This window comes from Dromaius novaehollandiae, chromosome 12 (genome assembly GCF_036370855.1).
Source record: "Dromaius novaehollandiae isolate bDroNov1 chromosome 12, bDroNov1.hap1, whole genome shotgun sequence".
In the NCBI taxonomy this organism is placed as follows: domain Eukaryota; kingdom Metazoa; phylum Chordata; class Aves; order Casuariiformes; family Dromaiidae; genus Dromaius; species Dromaius novaehollandiae.
In genome coordinates, this window is record NC_088109.1 from 20,968,533 (window position 1) to 20,995,684 (window position 27,152).

Below are 27,152 nucleotides of genomic sequence, written 5' to 3' on the forward strand. Positions count from 1 at the left end.
GCCCGAGCTGCAGAGAAGCAGTGTGTGGCTGAAGTGCTTTGTTAGGCCTCTGTATTTTATTGTTTATGATAACTGTATTTTCCTTATCCGCCTTTTCTTCTGCAGATGGATGATGTGATAGATGACATAATTAGCCTGGAGTCAAGTTACAATGAAGAAATCCTTGGCCTGATGGACCCTGCCCTACAAATGGCAAATACGGTATAATGGTCTTTTCCTTCTGGTTGCCCTGCTCTATTTGCCTCTCCCTGTGAAAACACAAAACTGGAGCATGACGACTTCTCCTAACAATTAAGTAGTTATTGTATAGTCCCGTTGAGATTAATTAGGCTTTCTTGTTAAGAGCTTAAGGTATGCAGTTGGTATGGATTTAAAAATGCAAGCTGGCATCAGATGGAGGTAATTTTGCTTCTCTTATTTTGACGTCAAGTTAGTTGGTGTGACAGAGGAATGAAGTAAACTGTCTAACAGAAGTGAGCTCCTACCCATCAGTATTAAAGATAGCCAGAGGCATTAAACTCAAGCTTTGGAAAGCCTAGAAGGAGTCTTTGGCACCCCAAGTTCCCATATCTTTGTAATGTGCAGGTAAGCAATTTTAAGCCATGCTAGAACATATGTTAGCACTCCAGTCCAAAGATGTTTTATTTAAAATAGGTAGATGTAACATCATATCTTTAGTTTAACTAACTGATTTAATTTCCAAATGGAGACAAGTCCCAAGCTAGAGAACAACGAAGGTGGTAGAAAATGAAAATGTACCAAAAAACCCAACAACCTCCCCCTGCAAAAAACAACAAAAGTAAAGAAATAAGGAAGGTGGTAGATTAAAAATGGAAAAGGGGAGAAGGGGACATACAAAGCCTGTGACAGAAGAAAAGACTTAAGATGTGAGAATGAGCGAATGAGGGAAGGCACATGTTACCTTTGAGTTGCTGTTTCTGTCTGCTGGTTCACATTGCTGCGAGCATTAATATAATCGTACTTCTGGCATAATCTTATTTTGATCTTTCATGGAGGGTAGCTCCAGTGAATTTTTTGCCTGAGGCTTAAATGCTCTTAGATCTGGCTGAGTAGATGTCTGCCAGTGCTGGCGTCTAGTTCTTTTTTTTATCTAGTGCCAAAGTTTACTGCTCACCACATAGTACAGATTTTGTGGCATTGGTTTATTGTCTGATGTCATATAACCTAGTCTTACACGCTAGCAGATTCCCACAGCCCTCTTGGAGGCATTTTGAATTCCACGGGAAACAGCCCACCAGCATGCCGCGTTAAACAGTGCACTTCGAGTGAGAAATAACTGCAGGCTTCTGCCAAAGCGGGTGAATTCTCCTGCAGTCTCAGGAGGCTCAAAAAGCACATCTGTCCTGGAATTTGAGAGGCGAATTTAAAAACCCATGAAAAAGATAGTAGGAATCTTTAAAGATAGTTACCCTTTTTATTAAGCATTGAGGTTCTTCTGGAGTCCTTTCTCTAATATTCCATTGGATCGATCCACGTGGGATGATATGGGACTTGGCCTTTTTTGTGCTCTTCTTCCTATCTCCTTCCACAAGGACTCCAGCAATGGCTCTTTGGGTCCAGAAAGGCATTTAATGGTACTCTGTGCCCTTGTGGCACAAGGAGTCCATGTAGCCAGTAATTGGGGTATGCCTGCATCACTCCTGCTTGCTGCATGACAGCAAACCTCGTGAAGACTACCAGGTTTGTTTGCTGTGAAATCTTACCCATCTACGTATGACTTCCGATCAGATCATTTCCTCTTTAGTTCCCAAAGCTGTTTCTTTCTTAGAAGAGACACAGGTCCATTTATAAGCAATGAAAATGATTTCTGAACTTGAACGGTAAAAACAGGCAATGCAGGTCATTTAGTTAGGAACAACGTTATGCTTTTCATTTAGATTAATCAGGCTTTCAGAAAGTGCCCACTACATATGGTGAAATAAGGATATGAAGTAGTAGAATTAAGACTTCCTTACTGATACCGTTAAGCTGCTAGATGCAGAAAGTATATTTCAGTCACTGAATGAATCTGTGCCCTTCTGAAGTGATGGAGATTGAACCATGCACTTCACTGATTAGTTTAGAAAAAGAAAGGAAAAAAAAAAAGGGGGAGGGTACCTGATGTAGGAGACATTTTTATTTTGGAACCGATTTGGTTCCTAAAACGCACACTAGTTTACTAATAAATAACAAATATGTGTAGACTGAGCTAAGTAGAGGTGAAAGAAATCAAGAGGAAATGTCTAAAGAGTCACAACCTATAAATAGCTGTGCTGAGGCTGCAACAAAGGCTACTATTGTTCCCTCACCAACAAAGAATAAAAGGACCAGTTTGTTACTTGCGTCAACAATACTTAATTGATAAGCAAAATCAGAGATTTGTGTGTGGAACAAGCTAAGGGAGGTTTCCAAGTACCTCTTAATTGAAAAGGGCTTACAGCAGTAAACAGGCTGTGGAAGTGTTTGTAAACTTTGGTGCTGGCTCACAAGTTCACTGGCTTTGCTTTTGAGGTGAAAAATGTCACAGAGCCATCACTAGTTTGCTGAGTGTTGTACTTGGATATGACTTAGTAATGGAATTGCTAGGTACTATGTAAAGCACTGTTTTAGAGAAAACGATGGCTAGTTCATCCAACTAATGGATTTCTAGCAAGAGGCTGGACAAACAGTTCCTTGATAAACATTCCCATATACGTACAAACCTACAAAGCTTATGAATTACGGAAACTTCTGCCTTTATCCTCTCGTATTTAGCGTCAATGCAACATCAGCGGCGCCTTTTTGTGACCTTGGTGCTTTGATTGTTGTACATCTCTTAGCCGGGTTTCTCTAGTGCTTGCCATTTCTGCAGTACTTCCAGTGTGCACATTCAGCAGCTGCTGCCTGTGTTACCTTCCCCTTTGGTTGCTTACACAGGTCCAGTTTACTTGCGTGAAAATCTGGCACTGTGTTAACACCTTTGGAAAAAATGAAAAACCTGTTTTAACAAGCAGGTTCCATCTTAGATTAAGTAAAGCAGCTGGGTGACCTTGACTGTTTTCAGTGTTTCATTATAACCCAAGTTCTTTACCCAGGCTTTGAAATGTTAGTTTCTAGGTTTCTGAAAAAATCTTTCTTTCTGAAATTCCTAATGAGATTTCATGTGTCTGGTTCTGAACTTCAAGTCCTTGGGCTACAAACAAGTCCTTTGTGCTCTCGCTATGCTTAGGAGCATGAATAGAAGAAGCACGTCCAAGTCAGAAGGGTGTATGACACTAGTGCTGTGTTGAGGGCCAGAAGATGCGAGGGTCAGCCTTGTAGGGCTGTGTGGGAGGCAGCGGTCCCAGTGACAGATCAGTGTGGATACATCACAACTCAGGCCCCAGTCTGTAAAGGGCAGCTGAGACCTGAGATTTGTTACAGGTGTTCCTTTTCTTGTACTGCATTCAAGAGCTACAAGGAGGGCCTGGTCATGGTGACAGTTCAGTGATGTTTCCCTGTCGCTTGGAGACTGAGTTGGGGACTTCATTTCTGTTGTGAGCCACCTTCTAGTCAAGAGAAGCCTCCTGACAAATCTGAGCATGACTTCAAGATGCTGGAGCTGTAATGGGTGCCTATCAGCATTAGCAGACAAATTTTCTTAGGTCTCAGTCAGGCAAGGACAGTCATTAGGGATTTAATAGTCCATGCTGAGAGTCACTCCATTGTATTCTGCGGGTGTTATTTACATATGTATGAAGCTAATGCTTGCTCTGATCTCTGCAGCATCAATGTCTTGAAGGGATTTGTTTTATCTTTGCAGTGAAGATGATTAGAAGAATTGCAACTGAGATAACATATAAACTGGTTTTATAACTGTCTTTTCAATACTTAGTTTGCAAACAAAAAAGGACAGGTAAAATAATCCACTTGGGATAAATGTAAAATTCTTTAAATACTTTTTAATTTAAAGGAATAACTTTGGTAAGTCTTGTTAGAATACTATCCATTTGTACGCAAATCTGTTTGCTTAAACACACCTAAGTGAGAGTAACAGAATGAATAATTAATTGAGGAAGCAATGCCAAAATAATCTTCCTTCTGGAGTATTTTTATTAGACTATGCAAAAGCCAAATTAAACTAAACTTATAAAATGTTTTCTATGCAAGTAGCTTTCAAGTCATATAAAAATGTCATTGATTAATACAGTGTTCTACTTCAAGCATGTAATAATTTGCCAAGCACTTTCACTCTTAAATATTCCTGAAAAATTGGGGGCTTCCTCTTGTGAGTATTCTGCAGACCATTTCAGGGTTTTTGTGTATGTGCATGCATGTGCAAGTGAAATGGTGGGATTCAGATGTAAACATTTCACTGGAAAAAAGCAAGGGGGAATAATATTGTAATCATTGTCAGTGTGCTACCTCTTCTATCTAAAGATTTTATTGCAAGTCTGAGTTGTTGTACATTTAAAGTACTGTCTGCACATTCTTGAAGTGAGGACAGAAATTTTCCCGGTGCAGGTGTTTTTCCCCATGCATATGAGTAACTTTTGCTGACCTTATCGCAAGCCTTGTTTGCACATGGAAGAGAGCACAGGTTTCTTAGCAGATGCTAACTCCGTTCTTCTGTAGAAGTCTTTCATAAGGGGCAAAGCAAATGATCCTTTTCCTTGTTTGTCTTTTCCAGTTGCCTGTGTCTGGCAATTTGATTGACCTTTATGGCAACCAAAGCATGCCTCCTCCAGGGCTAAACATCAGCAACTCGTGTCCAGCTAATCTTCCTAATATAAAAAGGGAGCTCACAGGTAAATATATTTGAAATACAACCTTGAAGCAATGCTATAATGGTTTTGAATTAAAGCAGGATTGGATGTAATTTCTTGGGAGGAATGGAAATTTGGATGAAGAGTTACCTTTTGCTTTGTAGTCTGTTTTATAGCAAATGTATTAGCTTGAAATGCAGTCTTGGGGGGGGGGGGGGGGGGGCATGTGTGTGTGTGTTCATTGTGACAAGTTAAAGTAGTGTCCATAGTCTGAGTCCAAGTAGAGAGGGAAAGAGAGAGAGAGAATGTTTGTTTTTTAAATCAAGGTGAAAAGGAAGTGTCCTCCAAAGATCTCATCACATCAGTTTTTCCAGCGCTAAAACTTTTCCACTGAAAAACTCTTGGCAGTGGGTGGGGAGGAGGAAGAGCCATAAACCTTCTCCCCCCACCCCCCTGCCAAAGCACATGTATACAGAATTTAAATTATTTAAAGGCTTAGAAGGGAAGTTCAGTGTTTTCAGATATGTTTTATTTTTGCTGTTCTGCTCCTTTCCTAGATGAAAGGGTCTAACCACAGGTAGGATATGGTAAAAAGGCAGGCTTGCCTGTGGAATGAACGATGGAGATCAGTTCTAGAACCGATGACAAATTCATCTCAAGATCCAGAAATGACTGTTCTTAAGTCAGATTAAGGCAATCATACTGTACACAGACCTGATAGAGGCATAGCTTCTTTCTTGTCTGTCTCCTTTCTGGATTTCTGCTGTGAAAACTCACAGGCTGACTCAGTTGTAAAACAGGTTCTGGGCAGGAATTAGTTTAAGTAGAGCACTGTTTTTAATAGCTGAGGTGTCAGCTTCTCAGAGGAAATGCCACATCTCTAAGCTGGCAGATATTTGCATTTTATATGACTCTGCAAAACTTGAGTTCAGCAGCAAATGAAAGCACCCAAACTGCTTAGTGATCTGTGGCTGCTAGAAAAACTGGAACAGCATCTTGAACTGTACTAAGAGGAGGGTGGGAGGGTAGGATGACTACTCAAGGTCCTGCATTGCAGGCAGTTTCATAGCCCCAACTGCAAAAACGTACAGGTGGCTCTAGACTGCAAGCTAAACACACCACTTGCAGGATGTGTAGGCTGGCACATTTGCAGGAGATGGTGGTGAAAGACTTGGGCAAAGAAGGCAGAAAGAGAGGGGAAATTAGTGAATGAAGTGGTCTTAGTTCAGGCCAATTTTGACTTACTGAGGACTTCTCTAAGTTACATGTCTAATTGCTGCAGCCACCCATAAGAAGAAACAATTTAGGCAAACTTTTTGCTGCTCAGAATATGTGTTAGCAGATTGCATTTAATGTAGGAGAAGTCTAGGAACTTCCATTTAACATCAGTCACTTGGTCATTGATCCGACCAGCCCTTTGACTGCTGGCAGTGCTTTCTGACAGCCAGTGATTTAAAATCAGCATGTTGTTATTACAGACAGACAGAAGTTTAGGTGGGAAAGGCTTTGTATACCACCCACAAACTTTGTTAAGAGGCTGAGGTCTAATCTCCAGAAGTGCAGAAAAGCTTCTGGTTCTTCTCTTGTGAGTTGTCAGCTGTAGCTACTGAAGTGTTTAATGGGAATCCTGCTCATATGGGAGTGCAGTTTCTGTTAGTTTGGGCCTTGTAAACCTCATATCTGTTTCATAATGAAGGTCAGATTAAGCCCAAGTTTCATTCAGACATGCAATAACCTTTGAAGCTCTCTTGACCCTGTAGATAGTCTAGCATAGAAAAGGGTATGTCTGGCGGTACTGCTCACTATTGAGGTAGCTCTGTATGCAGATGAAATAGCTTCCAGTATGCCAAAGGAAACCCTTATTACCTATGATTTTGAATTGGGCAGGACATAATTAGTCTGTAATCTGTAAAAAGAAAGGAATATAGGAAAGAAACTTGGAGTGAGGGGAGGGTTGGTTCCATAGTGGAACGTGTGCTAGTGGGTCACGTTCGTTTGTCCCCACTGACTTACTGCACAACCAGCACTTGCTGGTTTTGAGACTCGAATGCAGCAGGTCAAGGGATTAATGATTTCACCCCACCTTTTGTCAAAACTTGAAAGGTGTAGAGCAAACATGAAAATATTTAAAATTATTTGAGAAATGCAAGTTCAAAGGAGAATCAAACTAACAAGTTTAGTTGTGCTATTGCCTGAACTGTTGCATGCCAAAAAAATAAGTGTGTGGAACAAAGTTAAGAGTCCTGAGCTGAGGAGACAACTGGCATGAAGAAAGGTCAGGGAGCATAGCTTTCTAACAATATTGCTATTAAAAGTAGTGATTTTTTTCTTTCTTTTTCCTGTATAATGAGAGCGATTGCTATAGCTGGAAAATGCAACACTTTTTTTATTATGTCATTTAAGTTATGCCTTGAGTCGTGCGGTGATCTACATACCTTGCCGCAAAAGGACATAGTCCAAATTCCTCTGAGCTGGGCCTCTGACTCCTGCCTGCTTCATATCCTGTGCAGGCAGCCATGCCATAGGCATGTTGCTCCTCAGGTTCAGCCTCTACGCGGTACATACATACATAAACATAGGAGAGGGGATGTTGGGTTTCAGCGGTTTGTACCTTGCTGAATCAGGGCCTCGATGAGAAACCTTCTAGACGCAAAAGTCAATGTAGGAAGCGTGGGAATAGCAGCTCTGCAGATATACAGTGTTAAAGCTGAGCAGCAGTGCTGTGTTTCATGAAGCACAGCTTACATTTGGGGCCCTTTTTGCAATGGTTATAGTAAATCATGTGTGACGAGTCTCATTGGGCTTCCTAGGCAAAAGTGTTGCAAACTGCAAATGTTGTTTGAATTTCTTTAATTCTAATTACTTCATTCACATGCACAGCATGTATTTTTCCTACAGAGTCAGAAGCAAGGGCATTGGCTAAGGAGAGGCAAAAGAAAGACAATCACAACTTGAGTAAGTTGGTCCTTCTCTATTTGCACCAATTCTAGTAGGCTTTTTTAGGTGTTTAAGTGTTGGAATGTTGGTGCTTTAAATCTCTGGATGGGATGTTACATGTAATGGCATAACATGATGAACTAGTACAATACAAGAGATCAAATATCTCAAATTCTCTTGAACTGTGGGTTTAAATCTACTATTGAATTTTAAACGTTTTTTTTCAGAAAGCAAAGCGAACAAGTGGTCTAACTCCAGGAAGCATTCTCTTTACTGGAACTCGTTGAAATAGTAGTCAGCATTCATAGGTGTTGCTGTCAGTAGAATTACTGAGAACAATATCTGATCCAGTTGCTTTTAACAAACTCGTCTTGCAAAATTTTGCTCAAAAAAAGAAACTTAGTCTAAAATTTGAGGTGTGCAGTCAATTCATGACTTGCTTTAAATGTCAGTATGCACTCTGTGACAACTTATAAGAATATAAACTTCATCTTTTTAAGAAACAATTTATTTCTGAGTAAAAAACGTTTAAAATAATGAATATTTTATGACTTAAAATAGAAAAGGACAACTTAAGGATCCTATATCTCTACTAGGAGAAGGAACTGTGTTGTGCCTTAAGCTATTCAGAAGCCTTTTCTATAGGCTTTGGTAATAAGTTGTAAACCTAATGCAGGAAGGTTGGTGTGTAAGCTTGACTTGTATCCTCAGAATTTTGCATCCAGGAGGATACTTAAAGAATGAGACTAAACTTGCCCCTTTTACCACTTTGGGATTTCCTTGAGCAAATAATCTTGTGTCTCTGAATTTCTGTGATGCCTTTTTTCTAGGAAAACATACCCTTTCTGTACACTTCAGTGGGAGCCCTGTGCTAGCCCACCCATACTGCTTCTAGTGTCTCAGCTTATCTCTGACACTTCGACAGTCCCACATTTTGATAGTATAGACCAAACCTCTCTTGGGGAAGAGCAAGATAAATTGCTTCATCATTGGATTTTAAGCTTCAAGTGAATGTGTCAAAGATGTCTTTTTTTCTTAAAATCTTTAATGAAAAGCTGTATACTTTGTAATTTAGTGAATATTGCTTGTAACATTTGTGTTGTTTTTTTCTTAAAGTTGAACGAAGAAGAAGATTTAATATTAATGATCGTATAAAAGAACTAGGCACTTTGATACCCAAGTCAAATGACCCGTAAGTATGTGTCCAAGGAGACTGTGGGAGGAAGGTATATTAAAAAAAAAAAAAAAAAAATCTTAATAAATAGAATAAAACAATTCTGAGTTTTCTTGTAGGATTTTAGAACTCTGTATCTGCAGAAATGCTTGAAGATTCTATTTGATTTTTTTGAAGATTGTTTCGGAGTTTATTTTGGTTTTTTTGGAACTTAAGTTTGTCTTAATTTAGTTCTGTCACAAAACAGTCAGCAGCTCAGCATCTTCTAGGGCCCTGTGCTTTGGCAGAGGTGTGCCTGATGCTAGCAATGAGTGCCTTAGCGGAGGTCGAGTTGTCAGTATATGAACCTTTAGTCTAATCTCACTACTTAGCTAACTACGTAGATACTTGTCTTGCTAACCGATTCTTTAAATTTATTAGATGTTGTAGCTTGACAAGACAGAATCCATCCCTCTTTTTGTGAAAACGGAGGGCAGTTCCTCTGGGAAGCCAGCATATTCCCTTTACCTCTAAGAAAAAATAAGAAACCAAAAGTATCAGCTCTGTGTGTGTGCGCACGCATGTGTGTGTTCACTGATAATTTACCCAAGTGACTGTGGTGATTGTCCAGAAAGGCAGGTAACCTCACTGTTACTAACTTGTCTTAACACTTACCCAGCGCTGATTGTGTAGCAAGGAAACCCCTTGCTCTGGAGCTTGAAAGTCTCCCTTAAGTCTGGATCAATGCCCAGCAAAGTTCTTTTGGGGAGAATTTCCATTATTTTATGGCAGGGGCTGGTGGAGCAGCCCATAACTGCTCTTGAGAGGGTCTTTGGCTTCCTCTAAAGCAGGCAAGGCAGTATTGCACATCGCCAACCTGCAGGACAGGTGGATCTTTCATCCAATACTCAGTACTAAGCTTTTATTTAAAAAGTCTGTGTGTGTGTGGAGAAGTCTAAAACACCTAAATATGATGCTGTACTTGGCTTTTCCCTTCTCACCATCACCCAGTTGTGATACAGTGCCACCAGGAGGTCTGTTCCTTACTGCTTCCAGGGAGCTAAAGGAGCTCAGGTCTTTTTTCCACAGAAGTACCAGGTCGTATATGGTCCTTGGTGGATGCCAGTTCCCTTGCAGTCTTTTAATTACCCAGCCGAAATGAGGCGCTGCCCAGATAGCTAGCTATATGATATCTGAGACATCTGTCTTGTGGTTTGCTTGGAGTTTTGTCGGTTTTTGCTTTTTTCATGCAGCCTTGGAGAAGGCAGTGAAAGGAGCCCCCAGGCTCCAGTCCTTCAGCATGGTGCTGGTCCCGAAGCGCAGGGAGCAGGGGTTGGTACCTGCTTTGCCTCCGAGGGCACCGGGGAGCCGGCCGCTCCGCAGAGCTGCTGCTGGGCTCGGTGCCCTCCAGCTGGGATGCTGCTTGCTGCAGCCTCCCTCCTGACGGGCTGTGCTCTGGCCCCCTCTAGCGCATTTCAAAAGCCTAAAAAACTTAGAAGAAATATTAGCCGGGCGTTATATAACATGAGGTGTAATCGTAGCTGCTGGTGTGATGGTAGTGATTATAAAAGAAACCTCACCGAGAGCCCTAACTTCTTCTTTTGTGTTGCTTTCAAAGGGATATGCGCTGGAATAAGGGAACTATTTTAAAAGCATCGGTTGACTATATCCGCAAGCTGCAAAGAGAACAGCAACGCACGAAGGAACTTGAAAACAGGCAGAAGAAATTGGAACATGCCAACAGGCACCTGCTGCTCAGAATACAGGTTTGCTGATAAATAAGCTGTGAAGGCCCTTGATGTTGCAGCGTATAACTGCAAACGGGTGTGACTGAAGCATGTTTGTAGGAATGCGTCTTAGAAGGAACCGCTGTTTTAATTTATGGTGACCAGTGCTGAGATGTGTGCAGAGTTCTTGCAGAAAAATATGTTATATTGGTTAAAAACAAAAACACAGTGTTCTAGAAAAGCACTTACAGCTGGTCTTTTTTTGTTCTACTATAGCAACATAGCTTTGCAAACCATACTGTATAGTAAATAAAGATGTATATGGTAAGACTTTTTTCCATCGAGTAGCGCCACACTCGGGGAGTTGAGACTTCATGTATGGACTACTTGTTAATCACAATCTTTTCCCTGTTCTCTCTTCTCGATACTCTGCAGGAGCCTGTCATCTGCTTTTTGGTGCAGAGTGTACACTGCTCGCAGGACGAAGTGGGGAGGGGAGCAGTTTTGGTGCCAGACACTGCAGCACCATCCCTTGAATTCCCTATAGGGATCGTGGTGACTGGCAGCTATGTTTAATGCCGAGCCTGCCCTGGTTTGTCTGGGAGAGCAGTTGGAGAGGAGCAAGCCAAACGCGCGAGCTCCAAGAGCTGTGGCAGCAAGACAGCTCAGAGCTCTGGCTATTGAGCTGTTTTATCCACGGAGCGAGGGTTGCTCCTGCTCTCTGTTCCTTGATGCTTGTAGGATTAATGCCCCCACCCCAAACTGGATAGGAAGCCTTACACAGCCTAGCAGCCTTTGCTTTATCCAAGAGAGCACACATAAGCTGGATATACAGCTTCTCCCTATATGAGGGTAATTCAAGAAGTGTCCGTAAGATCAAGTGTTCGTGTATCACGAAGGCTGTGATGGAGCGGGCCGTGGGTCCCAGGCGTGCTCACGTCCGTACTCCCTGGTGGCACGAGCGCAGCTCGGCTGTCTTGCAAGCACGTCGCGTGGTGCCGGGCTGGGTACTGGAGACCCCTGAACCGCAGCATGGGTCATCCACGAAGCAGATGATAAAGCTAGAAATACCTGAGTCAAGTGTGGCAGTAAATGGCTTTAAAATAGAGCAGTCTGGGATGTGCTTCAGTGCAGTTTTTGTGCTGTGTTGAGCAGTCTGTTTGCTAGAGGGAGGAGACGGAGCGATGTGACTCTCCCACAGAGCAGTATCAAGCAGTGCTGTTTCAAAGTTAGGTCGGATCACTTAAGCATCTTTCATCATCTTTTGCACTGTCCATCTGCTCTGGATCCTATTTCAATCAAAGTAACACAAAAACCAGATCCTTGAATAATGGACAATACATCTGGGGGCAAATAACCGAAAGTCTGTATTTTCCTTTTTTGTGTTTATTCCGATTAAGCATAGAATAGGGGACTCTGTATTTTAGTTCTGTCGTGTTGGCTGGTGGGAGAAATGCTTTCTGTTCCATTTTCTTGCTTCATCTTGCAATGTGCCCTTATGAGCTGCTTGTCTTAGCTTGGAAATGGAAGGAGGCTTCTAATCAACCTCTGTGACAAGAATATCCAGGAAATCACAACACTGTTGTGATTGCTTAATTTAATGCATAAGTAGAGTCAAAATATCTTGTACTGCTGAATTTGGAAAAGGGCACTTATTTAAGTTCTTCTATTGTCTGTCTTTAGTCAAATGCATCTATAACATGATTAAACTTGAAGGCGGGATTTAAACTTGTCATGCAGATTATAAGGATCCTGGCTGCATGTGCAGCCTAAAGCCTTCCTATAAATTCCCTGTGTATTTCTGGTTGGATCTTCTTAGTGCAGGAGTGTCGTCGTTCAGTGTTGGCTGACTTCTGGCTTGAAACAAACTGCATTTTTAGCAGAGCTGTAGAGTGGGAAATATCCCTTCCACTGTCTCAGTAGGAAGCAATTGGACATATTGTGCCTTCATACATGTGTGTGGGGTGTTTTTTTAAGCACTGAGGTTATGCTTGTGCTATTTCAATTTTTTCAGTTTCTAAATGTAGCCTGCAGTATGGCCAAAGCTGTCATTTGTAGTAACTTTTTTCATGCTTTTACCGATTTGGACAGGCTTTATACACTAAAAAAATTATATATATAATATTGCACAGTGATAGGGGGGAAAACTTGTTGTCTCCATGGCACTCGTGTTGCCTTCCTGGGTTGTCACCGACAACAGCAGGTGTTTTTGGCAGTCACCTTCACTCTGAGGTGCCACTTGTAGGTGGTGTTCATCCTCCTGTTCTGCAGGAGAACATTGCTCAGGTGAAAGTACGTGGGGGAGACAAGGAGAGGCAGGAGACCATTGCTTGCACCATGGTTTGCCAGTGCTGGGAAGGGACGAAGCAGTTGGTGTCCATTAGTAGGAAACCGTAAGTCGCAGTAAGCAACGTGAGTTTTCGCTTTCATGCCTTTTAAATTGCCCCTTATCCTTCTCGGCAGGAACTTGAGATGCAAGCTCGGGCGCACGGACTCTCCCTTGTCCCATCGACGGGCCTGTGCTCCCCCGATATGGTGAACCGGGTCATCAAGCAAGAACCTGTCCTGGAAAACTGCAACCAAGACATCATGCAGCACCACGCTGATCTGTCGTGCACCACCACCCTCGATCTCACTGACGGCACCATCACGTTCAGTGACAACCTGGGAAACGTGACTGAACCGGCCGGCACTTACAGTGTCCCTGCAAAAATGGGATCCAAACTGGAAGATATCCTGATGGACGATACTCTCTCCCCTGTTGGAGTAACTGACCCACTACTTTCCTCCGTGTCTCCCGGAGCGTCGAAGACAAGTAGCAGGCGGAGCAGCGTGAGCATGGAGGACACTGATCATCCTTGTTAGCAAATACTTGGCACAGCCTTTCATAAACTGCTTCGTTTCTTGATCAGTAGATTAAATAATTTACCTTTTTTTAGAATTCTTTTGATTTTTTTTTCCCCTTGTGCTTCATCAGTAGCCTAGTGTGTGTGCGTGTGTATATATTATATATATAGAATTTTTTTTTAGATTTTTTTGTGAAAAAAGCTTGTATATTCTATTTTAAAACTACCAACGCCTCCAAAATATTGTACAGCATATGTACAGTATCTGTGAACTGGATTCGCCAAGAACTTTGAACTGGTCAAATCTACTCAAAGCAATAGAATTACACACGAAGAGTCTGTTTCTACTCGGGCGGGGAGGGGAGCATAGCAGAATTGTGAATTCTGTGCAACCTATTTACTTGGAAACAAAATGTAAAGTTAAAGAATGTAAAGAAACCAAAACAAAAAAGTCCACTTTGTAATTGTGTTGATTTAATAGTGCTGCCTTAAAGATACAGTGTCCCTCAAACTTTGGTCATTATATCACAAGTGTTAAAAAAAATTACTATTCCACTCAGAATACAGACAAAAAAAAATGTTGAAACATCCCGATTGTGTTGATTCTGATATAAAATGTTCTTGATACTATTGCTGAAAACGAAGTAGAAATTGCAGGGAGATGTGAGTCTCTTTCTCAGAGTGCTGTTTAATTTCACTCTGAGCTGATTTGGGTTTTCCTTTCGATCATGGTTCGAGGTTTTTCTTTCAGGTTTTTTTGTTGTTTTGTAACATGCAATGATGGTTTGCCAACAAATGGAGAAGGAGCACTGTAAATTGGTATACACTCTTTGGACAAAAATTGATACACATTTTATCAGCTGGGCACATTGTGTTGTACATATCTAATTGGCTTTACTTTTTTTTAAATTGCTTTGTACAGTTTATTTTGATTTGCATGGATTCCTTAGTTATCCTCAACTTTTTGTTTTAAATATATTTGTATTTCATTTGTAAGAATTTGCCACTTAATATTGCAACAATTTTTTGACATTTTAAAAACTCATTGGAAGTTTTCTGCGTTCTTTGTAAACACTTGAAAGGAAGCTTTTATGCAGGGTTCTGTGTTTTAAGAGAGATTTTGAGAATATTTTGTATATTACAGTCTCACTTTGAAAATGTTTTTAAACACATTTAAGGTAGAGTACAAATTTAGATTAGGTAATAAACAAAACAGCTCTGTAGAAAAACTGAACTTACATATTTATTTTTAGTGATACAGAAAAAGTAGTAATATGCTTGGAAACATAAATATGTAGTTAATATACCCGTCATAGTAATTTGTGTTTTATTTCAGCACTGGGGCTGACATTAAAAAAAGAAAAAAAGAGTAAATTACTGTATCTGCAAATAACTGTTACTTGATAACAATGTTATTAATTTTTAACATGCAACAATGTTGTAAAAGTAGTTTGGTGCATTATCTACTCAAGTGTAGTCCTATGCAATAACAGTAGTTTTACTTGTATTATATCAAGCCTAGATGTTTTACAGCGGTGACGTATGGTGTTACGAGCTAGACGGATTGAATGGATTTCTCAATAGCAGCCTACAATTGACTTGCAAGTGGCAGGCAAGCATATCTCATTCAGAATGAAGTGCCTTAAATTCTAGTTGTAGTCTTCCTGGACTAGCACTGACTGAAGCGTGGCATAGGAGAAAGCTTTAGGGTGGTCTTTTCTAGGAAATTGGAGTGTAGCATGGTGCCTACGTAGAGAAAACAAGAGCTTCCCGTTCTCCTGTGTGCTACACTGGAAACTATATGTAATAAAAAAAGCAGGTAGTGACTTGAGTGCCAGTTTGGCAGGCTTTACAAGGAAACCTTGGTCACAACAGTTACAGTGTTCAGAAACGAAATGTGAATTTGATAGCGATGGGGCAGTTGAGGACGCTGGGAGCTGCTGTGGCCTTTGGGGAGGTTGACCGCGCTTTGCTGCGAGCGCTTCCCGGGGAGCATCCGCGGGCGGCCGGCGGCTGGTCCTGCTGCGCGGGTGCCGGCTCGGCGCGTTGGCAGGCTGCGGCTTTCGGCTTCGGTGCCCGGGGTCTCTGCTGGCGCTGCTCTCCGTGGTTGTCGTGTCCGCTAGACCTGCGAGTTGTACGTTGGCATTGACGCAATCGCCAGGTGGTTGCTTTTTTTGAAGGAAGAGCAGGAGTTTGCTTATAATGATGCCTCTCCTCAAGCCCACCCCAGGCAGCTTTTGGGATCGTGTCCTTGCTATAAGCGAGATGGAGCCGTGCCCGGGATGGGACGGGCGAGCCCCTCGGATGCACCACGGCCCGGCGCGGTGCAGGGAGGCGTTTTCTGCTCCGATCCTCTGCAAAGCAGCTGTGCCCGGCTGGTGCGAAGCCCGGCGTGCAGCTGCGGGCTGCTGCAGGGTGTTAGTGGTGACGGGTGAAGACAACCGGGGCTGTAAAACGCTTGTAGCTGTAACACGGGGTGGAGTCACCCTTCCCGTTGGAGAGGGACAGCTCTGCCGCATGGTACAACAGGATCAGGGTATGCACGCTCACGGTGAAAACCACTGAATAAGGTTTTTGGTTTGATGCCTGTGCTGTCTGTTCAGAAGTTGGAGTCTGGACTGTGGTATGTGAATATTTCTCAAGCTTATGTGAAACCACTGGTACTCGCTGACAGCCACGACTTCTGATTTTGGCAATATGCTGTGTGGAGATGACTTAGAATCAAGAAAAATAATGTTATATCAAGAGCTGGACTTCTTGATACAAGTTGCTGTGGCCCACAGCAGCCGTACGCTGTGCGTCCTGTAACGGTTGTGTTGCTCTAAGGTGACGCACGACTCGGCTGTGGCCCCTTCGCTGTCTCATCCCATGTTTCCGTAGGCCACAGCCCTTCTCCAAGTTTGCTTCTCTTTTGCGAGGAGATGTTTTTGCATGATAGCCGGGACATCCCTGGAAATGCGAAGCCGTACCGATTCCGGGTGTCCTCGTTTCTTGCGTTTCGTGGTGCTTTACGTGGGGATGACTGCAGCGGACGGGGCAGCAGCTTGAGGCAGGGTCTGGCACGCACAAGGTGGAGTGAGATGGACAGAAGTGCTGCCCAGTCCGGCTGTCTGGTGACAGTGTCTTTCGCCTGACACTGGGCCGGCTGTGGCTTACCTGACCGGCTAGGTAGAGTACCTAATAACTCACTTTTGCCAAAACCACGCGACAAACACGAACGTGCAGAGTACCATGAAGTTCTTCCGTATTGCTTTTGGCCTACAAAGCAATATTAAACTTTGCAACCTGTAAAAGCAAAAAGAAGGTACACAAGGAAAGCACAAAGCACAAAATAATGCACTTACGTTTATGTTGTTTGACATAAAATGCACTGGGGGGGAAGCTGATGTTGATAATAGTATAAATACCTATATTTCTTGAAAAAGTGACATTAATTACTGCCTCTTGCTATGATGCTTGGTACTGTAATGTTGATATTCATCTGCTGTTGACTGCAGCAATAATTTGTGTATGGTCCATAGCACTGTAAATTATGGATCAATATTAATGTATCCGATGAAATAATTTGAACTGTTGTTCTTGATAGATGGATTAAAGCATTTGGTTTTTCACATACGTCTGTGTAAGCCACTCGTTTTCAGTGTAAGTGGATCTTGGTTTTTGTGTGCGTGTATCCGAAGTCCCAGCAGTGCTGCTGTTTGTGACTTGGTGATGGACGTGTCCGTGTTGCTGACCTGGAGTAAAAGTCCGTAATTTTGGTTACCCCGGAGCTGTCTCGTTGTCCTCTGCTTGCGGGGGGGCCTGGGGAACCCTATGCCTCCATGGGGAGCCTGTCACTCCTGCGAGGTCACCTACCATCAAACAGCCCTGGCCAAAACCAGCCCACTGCTGTCCCAAATCGACCTCTGCACGTGGCAGTCCAGGTCCTCTCTTTCCTCGTGCCCTCCGAGTCCTTCCTCCCAAAATGTCCTTATCCCAAACACATGCAAGCGGTTGCTTCTGATTTGGTTAGGGGCCAGGTGGGGGTTTGCTGTTTTGTCTTCCCATCTTCATTATTTTTCTGTTTCTTCGTTGTCTTCATCTGTTACGGTCCTGTTCTTTGGCGCTCTCTTGGTGTGCTCACGTGCCGTGGAGTCCTCACCTCATCCGTGGACGTTGCTGCAGCAGCAGTGGTGGGGAACATGCGTTGCTGCATGTTTTTGAGCCCTAAATATATTCAATTGCAACAAATGGTGACCAGAAGTTTTGATTGGCTTGTGTCTTTGGAAATTGGCCTGAGTCTTTTAAAAATCTGATATTGTTAGGAGTAGAAAATACTTGTTAATTAAAATAGAAAAAAAGCCTGCAATTGAAAAGCACTAGCTGTCCTGTATCACTCCATCTATTTAAAAAAAAAAAAAAAAAAAAAAAAAAAAAAAAGCAATAATAATGCTGGGTAAAGATACTTGACTTTGCTATGGATGCGGTAGAGAAGACCTGCCCCCTTTTTATAGAAAATATTTGAGTTAAAGCCTCTGGAAGATGCTTTCAGCAGCTGTTGTATAACACTATTTCTTATTTGGGAAATCCAAGACAGAGTGTTAGAATGTGGCATTTTAGTACAGCAGTAAGCTGCTCGTTGTTAGCAACTTGGGAGATGGTTTTTGAATTAAGACCGAATTTATATATATATTTTGGCTTTCCTTTCTGCGGTCGTTACTACTAGTGTTGTATTTTGGGGGTGAATTTCCCAATATCCATGGGAACGGCTCTGTTATCCTTTTGGCTTGATTGCAAAACCAGGTGAAGAGCAGGAAGAAAATTGATCATGGGCGTAAAAGCTGCAAGAAATTCCTCAGTCTGTATCGGCGAACAAGCAGTAGCAATTCTTGTTAGCAACACTTTCCTTTTGCACATGCCTGAAACTTTGGAAAAGCTGCTCAGATTTATTAAAGCAAAGGCACAGGCGTGAATCCTGGCGCCTGGGCTGGTCGCATGCTCCGCCGGCTCCTGACCGCTCCTTGGGGAGCGCGAGGGAAGGGGGCTGTACGAGCTGGCGGCGCCGGGGCTAATTCGTAGGAAGATGCATCTTTTATAGGAGGAATTGGCAGGGCTGGCGGAAGGACGAGCTGGAGGGCTGAGGAGGGGCACGGGTGCTTTCGCTTTGCTCCCCATCCGTTGCAACGGCACCGCCGCGAGCGGAGCGGGACGAGGCTGCGGGAGAGGCTGGCGCTGGGCGCAGATAACCGCCGCTGCCCTGTGGTTTCCCCTCAAATCCCTCCCTCGGACCTTGGCAGCACCAGCCGCCCGGCTCCAGCGACGACCCGGTGAAGTCGTGTTGCTCCAACGCGAGTTGTGATTTAATACTGTAATTTGCAAGCGGCTTTCCCTGAATGCAGCGTGGAATTAATAGCAACGGGAAGAGGCAGGCGGGGAACGGTTCAGCACGGGTTGCGTGATGTGAAGAACAGCGCATTTGCTGCTATGTTCAGTGAGGTTTGCTTAGCTGCTTTAACTATGTTCAGTCAAAATCTGTTAGCATCTGTTGAAGACTTCTGGCCTGATTCTTGTTTAACATAGGGTATATTGAAAGCTGCTATTGACTAGATGCAAGTTGTGATTGCTTAGGTATTCCTTCACTAAAACGTCAGGGCCTGTAATCTATTTTTTCCTTTTTTTTTTTTTTTTTTTTTTTTTTCTTCCCTGAAGGCAGCTGAAAAGCAGTTTGTAGAGCAAGGATTTGCAAGAGAAGTGACTTCAGAACATGCAAATAACAGGACAGTTTCACGTCCTCTCATTGCTTAGTAATATTGTTCAAACAAATCCAGAAAGAACTTGCGCTGCGGAGAACGCGGCTGGATCCCCTGCCGCTTCCCAGTTTTCTCTTTGCAGTAATACTTTATTGAAGGTAATAAGAAAATAAGCAGAGATTTTAGGCCTAATGATAATAGCTCCATTTGAAACGAAGGAATAAAAGCTGAATAAATGGAAAAGAATTAAATGTATGCTAGACATCTTAAAAAAAAGAAAAAAATGCACTGCAAACAATGAGGTGTATTTTAAAAAGTCACTGTTTTGTTAATAATACTTTCCACCTCCTTCCCTTGATCTTTTGATGACAAGCCTGGCAGAGGCACTCTTTATCAGACACTAAGGCAATTTGGTTGCTGTCAATGCCTTTCTTGATACACATGTATTAGTCACACTGCTGTTTTAGGTTCTTTAGCATATTTTAATATATAATTAAAAACGAGGCTGTCTGCTACTAAGCAACCATATTCTGTCACCTGAGGTAGAAGGAAGGGTGAAAATAATACTCCTGCGTTTGCTTTTTGGTCCTAGTTGCGCCCCAGCTTCCCGATCTGCTGCTGGGCCCTCGGATCCCTCCGGCCGGGGGGGCGCGAGGCTCTCGTTTGGGCTGGTTTCGGTCTCGCTGTGCTGAGCCGGTCGCCTTTTGCTGCGAGCAGCCCCGATGCCTCTGCGCTCGTCCACGGCTCCTGGAGCGGAGGAAAAAGGCGCCGGGGGAGCTGGTGCCGGCCGCCTCCCGACCGCGGTCCCGGGTACCGTCGCACCAGCCGCTAAAGCACGCAGGCTCCTGATGCTGTCGCTTGCTCTTCTTGCAAAAGGCTGGTCACGGCTAGGAGCCATAATTCGGAAAGGGGCCTGACCCAAGCAAGCCAGCCCCCAGCAATATACTCATTCACACGCTGCACGCGGCAATGGGATCGGCATTTTAAAACTTTTTCTGCTTTAATAGCTTTTATTACTTCAGCAAAATAAAAGCCAGTGCGGCAGCACAAACCGGTACAACATAAGGAAAAAAATAATGATGCTCTAACAATAATGCTGTAAATAATCCAAAGGCGGTTTGCTATTGCGGTTCTCTTGGTTCAGCCTCCAGGGAGAAGGATCGTGTTGCCCTAAAGCAGTCCCAGCCGGCGTGCGCCCCGAGAGCACAGGCTGACCCCGAGCCGCTGGTTTTACTAGTCTGAATGAGCTGAGAAAAAGGAAAGAACGCAGACCGCCAAAAAAGGTGAGCTGGGAAGCCTATTTCAACTATTCTATACAGCGTTTAGTTTTTATACAGCTTTTATATTGCATCTGCCGATGGGGGGAAAAATCCTTGCTATAGTTTGGAAAGAAATCACTGCTTACTGTGAAACGCGCTACAGCTATTTGGTGGTTTCGCTTGTCAGTGCTCGCTTGTTGGGGACTACGCAAATCTAATGTGTTTCCTTTCAAATAGAGCATTTGAAATAAATAAATCGGGTCAGAAGCCAATATTCATGTTGTTCCACACAACTCTCGGGTTTATATGGTTTCACAGGCGCTACTGCATTTGTTTTATTTAAAATTCAGTCCTGGCCACTCGCTTTGGGCACTTAACAGCTCCGCGCGCAGGGCAGGAGCGCTCGTCCGGGCTTGTGGCCATCAGTGAACGGCCGGCTCTTCTTCCAGCGCCGTCTTGCAGTCGCTGACCCACAGCTTATAGGCTTCCTTCAGGGTCTCTTCGCTGGTGTCATTGAATATCTCTGCAAAAGGAGGTTTGGAGTTAGCTGGGCATCCAGAGCAGCTTTCCCTACCGGTACCCGCGGATTTAGCAGGAGGGCGAGTGACTCCCAGAGCAGTTTGCAGGAGTCTACGTCCCTGTGAAAGCCCAGGCTGGACCTGGTGGAAATGGTCCGGATGGACACCTGTGTGAGACGTTGCAGCCTGGTTGCTTTTACTTTAGGTTTCTATGTCTTATATGCAAGAATGTTCTGCTTCAGGTATTGGAGAGACATTATTTAGCTTTCAGGTATTATTTCTAGGCATGGAAATAGGCGAACCTCTCCCCAGGGATTATTCTAAAGTATTTTCAAGTGTGGCAGAGGAGGTGTCTTGCTCTTACTCCGTTGTTTGCCAGAGCACTGCGTTTAGGCTGCCCGCTCCCATCATGTCCTGCACGGTTTATAACGTTTCCCAAGTGAATTGGTCGATCGTAAAGCAATTAACTAGATCTCGGTCCTTAACTGAGTTCTGGTGGTTAGACCCAAGAGCAGGATCCTGCCTCTCAGCAGGTTTCCTGCGATTTGAAGAGAAGCGCGATTAAGCCCAGCAGCGCACAGCCGCAGCACCGCGGGGCAGGTTTCCTGGCACCGAGCACCCCCTCTCCAAAACCCCGGCCCAGCCTAGGGATTGTGCCCTGGGGAGAGCCCCGGCGTCCCGCGGGCGCCTACCTGCCACCCCGAGGCCGGTGGGGAGAGGCATGCGGGGCTGCCCGCCGCTGTGCTTCAGCCGCTCCAGCAGCGCCTTCTGGATGAGGCGCCAGCTGCAGCCGCCGTGCCACACCGGCAGCTCCAGGCCCCGCATGCACCGGATGATCTGCTCCTTCTCCTCGGGGGTGATGAGCCCCCTGGCATGGGCCACGTAGGTCATGAAGGCCATGTCGATGTTCACGGCCTCCCCGTGCATCAGCGACGGCAAAACCCGCTGAAACACAGCAAAGGCAGGGGGGTCGGGGGGGGGGGGAAGGTTTGCAGACAAATAATTAGTTTTTTTCTAAAAGTACTCATGAAAATTAACATTCAGCTCGCAGCAGAAGTAGGGATATGCTAGATGTTAGCATCTTATGATTTATGGGTCACAGAGGAAGATCTCTTTTACATATGATCAATTGCGCGTAAACTCTCCCATAGAGATCCAGAATCTAATTCTCCTCCTATTCACGTTGCTGACGAAGAGCAGAATGGGATGGAGAGAAAAACCTCCAAATTTTGCATAAAGTCTAGTCCTCCCTCCTCACTCCTCAGTGGCAGTTTCTCACGCGTAATAGGGCCTATAGTCTTCACGCTCTGCACTATTTGCACTGTTATAGCTCGTGTTGTTGGTCATGTTATGGTGACTGAAACTTTTTTTTTTGGACAGGTGTTGCAACATGAAGTCTGTCACTCACCATTTCCAGTTCTGGGCTTATAAGGTGACCAAAATCAACCAGTCTGTCCAGGTCATCCTCCCAGAGATTGGGAGCCAGCTCTTCCAACATGGTCTCGATGGCGATTCTGGTAGTCTGGAGTGCAGCATCCCCACGGCCGGCAGAGTCGCTGTAAGACTGAAACTTGGTGTCCAGCAAGTACTTTCCGTGGCTCTTCAGCAAGTCAAACAACCCTTTGTGTTTCATGAGAGCCATCTGTGATAAAGAACATAAAAATGTAGTTAAAAATGATTATGTGATCCTTGTACATGCTGTTGAAAACTTTTGAGTGTTTCAATAGGCTTGACTATAATATAATGGTGTGAGCTAGCAAAGAAACACCTGTACTTGCTTGGTACAAGGGCTAGTTCTACCTACTGGTCAGCATGTGTATGGCGCTGCCGGGGCTGGGGAGAAGTACAGGTCTGTGGCATACTCAGCAGATACCACTCTGCAGTTTGGTCCCCATTCAGGACATGTTTCTCCTATCCTTGTCTTTTAGCAAATTCATAAGGGATTCAACGTGTTCTTGCTTTCTGACTTGGTAGCTTGCATGCAAGCCTCTCTCCTCTGAGTGTCTAGGGAAAATATGACATGGTGGTGTTATACATGTTGTTGTCACCTATGGTAAGTGAAGATGTAGGCAAAAAGGAGTGTGGAAATGCCCAGTAGGGCTGTGGCAAAATAGCAGAGGCGATGGGAGTGCTACAGGACAAGTATCCTCGCTGCCAGCCAACCCTAACCACCCTGTGGGTTTTCCGCAGGCTCGACCAGTCCAGCAGGTAGTTTGTAATGAGCTTTGGCTATCTGTGTACCTGCTGGTAAAATCGAGATTGTTTCAGCTGAACGGTGGGCATCCCCAGGGTAACTCACACCTAGCCCTTGGGATTGCTCTTTGCAGGAGGGAAGGTGGCAAAGAGCCATGATATGGGGAATATGAGGGTTCAGAAGGGGTTTTGTTATTACAAGAATGGATTTGTTCACCCTCTGACTCTGGCATTAGACTTGTCTTTCAATGGGGAACAGTGACCAGTTTTTTGGTGACTGCCAGCTGCCCCCAGGTATCCTGGGGAGTTTCCACTGCACAAGCTACTAATGAGTTTATATTTAATATATTCAAATAGCTTGAAGTCTGCTTTATCAAAAGTTCTCTTCAGGCATAAAACCATTTACTGTGCACTTCCACTGGTATTTTTAGAAGTCGAATTTGTCTCACAGGAGATTTATTGACCCCATTTGATGTACCTCATGAGGTAGGTATAAAAATGATCTTGCGGATTATGAACAATCCCTAATACAGTAAGCCTCAAATTCTCTGACATTAGTTTATTTAAGTGTGCTGTGGATCAGCCTGCATAAGAAGCTGCTTTATTCCCTGGTTCTGCCCTTTGTCTGCATCTGGCCTTGAGTTCTGGTGCTTACTCTACAGAATTAGTGTTAAGCATGGTATGTAAGGGATGTTTTAACAAGTTTAGGAGCTGTAAAATATATATGTGAGCTCAACAGGAGTCGTTAGTACCAAAGTAGCCTTGAAGGCCCACCCCTAGTGTCTATAAGGCAACTTATGCAATGCCGCGGGTGCCAATGGACATTTCCCCAATGTTTCAGATTTAAAAACTGCAGTTGCAAAAAGCTCATACCTTTAAAATTTCACCAAGGCCGTTGGAGATGTGTCGCCGAGGAATACTTTGAATGAAGGATCTATCCAGAAAACTAGCTACTGGGGGAGTGTAGCCTCCAAGCTTGTTCTTGCACTGGAGGAAATTCACCCCTGTTTTTGCTCCCACGCTGGCGTCGACGTAGGACAGGAGGGTGGTTGGGACACGAATGTAGGGGGTACGTCTTCTGTAGAGTGACGCTGCTAGTCCTACGATATCCAGGCAAACCCCTCCTCCGATGGCGATGATGGGCTCTGTTCGCCTGTCGATGCTGAAGGCCTGAACTTCTTGCAAGATGTTCAAGACCAGATCCATGGATTTTGTTTCTTCGGTGGTAGGAAGGGCGAGGATTTTGTATTGAACGTTATTCTCTTCGAAGTACCGTCTCACTTTGGAGCCATAAAGTTCGTCGACTACTTCATCCATGACAATAAAACGCCTCAGCTTCCTTTTGCTGCTAGTGGCCAGCTCTAGTTGCTGGGGGTCAGTAATGTGACCCCAGAGGAGAGTGGTGTTAGAGGGATCCAGGATGTTGTATGTTTCTACCACTTTGTAGCAAAAATAGATGGGAGCTTCAATTGTCCAGGAAATCCCACCTTCGGAAACACATTCGCCTCTGCCAAGGATCAGAAAACACAGCTTGAAATCATTATATTCCCCTTTCGTGCTTCATGTGCCTGAATTAGCTTAAGGATGTAGCCACCAGGGGCTGGGTAGCATCTCTTTAGGGTTGGCCGCTTCGCTGTGAAGGTGGTGCAGGTCTTCACGACAGGCTCCCAGGGGCACCTGGGGCTGCGGAAGAGCTGGCTTCCTCCAGCACCGGGGAAACCCACCCGCGTTTTGATGAGAAGTCAAATGGCTTAACATCTACACCGTAACGATATAACAGAGAGCTTGCCTGGCTGGAGAAGTAAATAGTTTCCCTCCTGATTTACTCCTTTGTCAATAAATTCTAGTTGGAATTGGGGGTGGCCTTATCTCCAAAGAGATATGGTAGAAATAGGAAGTATTCCCAGGCGGGAAAAGAAAATTTCTATACCGGGCTGAGCACACTGGAGTTTTAAAGGATAAACAATATCTTACTAAGATGGCATGTAGTATATGGCTGAAACAGTGAAGAAACCACACTGTAATCTAGTTATTGCTTCTCCTTTTGGGAGGTGGGTGCCAGGGAAAAACGATTTGTAGGTTTCCTCTGGCTTTTTTACTTTGTTAGGAATCGAGAAAGGAAATCGAAAGAGACAGGAGAAAAAAAAAAAGACGGAATTAAACCCCTGAATGTATTTGATGTAAAACCTCTTCTTGAGCTGTGTTTGCATAAAAATTGAAAGTTTCTATGAAGCTTCGTCTTGTTTTTTGAATGAACACATGGCTCGCTGGCAATCAAATTTCCATTTACGCGTGCCTCAACTTCCTCTTACAGGTCTAAACGGGGGCTTTTCTGATATCTTTGATACCAAATTGTCTTTGAATCTGGCTCTAACTTTTGTAGGAGTTGAATAAAAAAGGTGGGGATTTGTACCTTCCAGAAAATGTCTTCTGGGCTTTTAAAACACAGTATTACAACAAGCATCATTGCGTACATCGCAATGCATAATAGCCATAGCTTAACCGTATGTGCAGCTATCTCCAGGATGTAACCATAAGAGACAAGATCATTTTGAATGTTACTTAGTGGAATCAGTTTTGCGTGTTGGATGGCACAACAGTTAGCACCTATTGCTGCTGAAATGCAAAATATGAATGATATGAAAATGCAAGTGAATTTGAGGCTGAACATACCATTGTGGTGAAGAACCCCCTGACCTGATGGAAAGCAGACTTGATGGTATTAAAACATGAATATTACAAATACTGGGGGAAAAAAATGATATGCAAAATACAGCCATGTTAAGGAGGACTGCATCACCAAAGGGGACACCATGCTCTAATGAAAAGGATAATTCTGTGATTAAAGGATAATTAACTGGAGAGATGTAATATCTCCAACGGCTGTATTTATGTCTGGGGGAAAACTTGTCTCTCTCCTCTATCTGAAGCAGTGTTAGATGACTTCTACAGTTTGAGGAATGTGCTATGCTTTTGTTCCTGTCAGTGACTTTTACTACTGTGTTTATTTTTCCTATCTAGGCATTTCATTTACCTGCAACTGCCTCTCTATAAATGCATCCTTCTCATACGACTGTGTGTGAGCTTTTGCACACAAAGAGTACATTTCCGTACAGGAAAAATAAGAAAGAAAAGTCCCAGTGCAGCATTCAGAAGTTCCACACAGTTTTTTCAGAGTTTTAAAGAAACTCCCTATCTACAATATGAATAAAATTCATTCTGTTGATAAAATACCCTCTGTAACTGAACCCATTCGTGCCAAGCAGAACGGCAGCCACCTTACCTGTGCTGCCGTGCTTGCCCCCATTTAGATGCCCGGCGGATGAGCCGTGGCTGGGGATGTACACTTAATGGTGGTGGACGTCAGCCGTGAAAGCGTGCGAGAACGTCTTCCACCTGAGATGTGGCCCAGCAGCAAGAGAAAGCAATATGGCTAACTAGAGCCATCCAGTGTAATCAGGAATTAACAGTGGGTTCCTCTACTTACATCCTAGCTTCAGAGAGAGTTATCTTGTCCTCGCAGTCAGATAGGGCTTCTCCCTTCTTGATTCGGCACCACGTGCTCTTGACTCGCACCAGCTGGAAGTCCGTCTGCCGGGGCCTCTCCGGCAGGGCTGCCGGGGCAGCTGTTGCGAAGACCTCTTCAGACACTGGCATTTTTCTTGAAGGTAAAATCTCTGTGCTGAGAGATCGCACCTAACTGGGTGCATTTGAGATGCTTTTTAAAGGCTCCAGTTTGACCAGACTTTGGAAGGGGAGGTCTCATCTGTATGGGGGAAGACAATTACAAAACAAGGATTATCTAATCTAGGGATGTAAGCTAGGGTTGGTAAGATCATCAGAAGACACGTGCAAGAACCAGGATAGGGTTGTATAACCAGTTAGTTTTATAATGCTTAGGAAATACAATAGGAGTGCATAAAATAACTTCCGACGTGATGCTCTAAAGCATATTTAATGTTATGAAAGATGATTTGTGTGAATCTCAGAAGCTGTTCAGGGCCTCCTTTGCAATGCAGAGTCTCTGATGTGGCTGGGCTCTAACCCACTCTTACGAGGGCGAGAC

At 43.9% G+C, this 27,152-nt stretch overlaps 2 protein-coding genes across 11 annotated transcripts in view; one reads left to right on the forward strand and one right to left on the reverse strand.

Moving 5' to 3' along the window:
- MITF (melanocyte inducing transcription factor) overlaps positions 1–17,002 on the forward strand; it is a 112,151-nt gene extending 95,149 nt beyond the window's left edge. For 7 of the 10 annotated variants that reach the window (XM_026110211.2, XM_026110196.2, XM_026110245.2 and 4 more), the window contains 6 exons: positions 106–201; positions 4,649–4,766; positions 7,605–7,679; positions 8,778–8,853; positions 10,433–10,580; positions 13,005–17,002. In XM_026110211.2, the coding sequence (XP_025965996.2) occupies positions 106–201; positions 4,649–4,766; positions 7,605–7,679; positions 8,778–8,853; positions 10,433–10,580; positions 13,005–13,406 (915 nt within the window). In that variant the 3' untranslated portion in view covers positions 13,407–17,002. The remainder of the gene's footprint in view (positions 1–105; positions 202–4,648; positions 4,767–7,604; positions 7,680–8,777; positions 8,854–10,432; positions 10,581–13,004) is intronic. The other 3 variants (XM_026110219.2, XM_026110254.2, XM_026110235.2) reach the window with 1 other exon arrangement.
- A 3,795-nt stretch (positions 17,003–20,797) lies between these two features.
- On the reverse strand, positions 20,798–26,743 carry LOC112988914 (2-epi-5-epi-valiolone synthase-like). The gene is made up of 5 exons (XM_026109755.2): positions 26,574–26,743; positions 23,960–24,593; positions 22,302–22,535; positions 21,586–21,838; positions 20,798–20,898 (listed from the first exon to the last, which is right to left on the reverse strand). The coding sequence occupies exons 1-5, from the start codon at positions 26,741–26,743 to the stop codon at positions 20,798–20,800; spliced, it is 1,392 nt and encodes a 463-aa protein (XP_025965540.2).
- Positions 26,744–27,152: the final 409 nt, after the last annotated feature.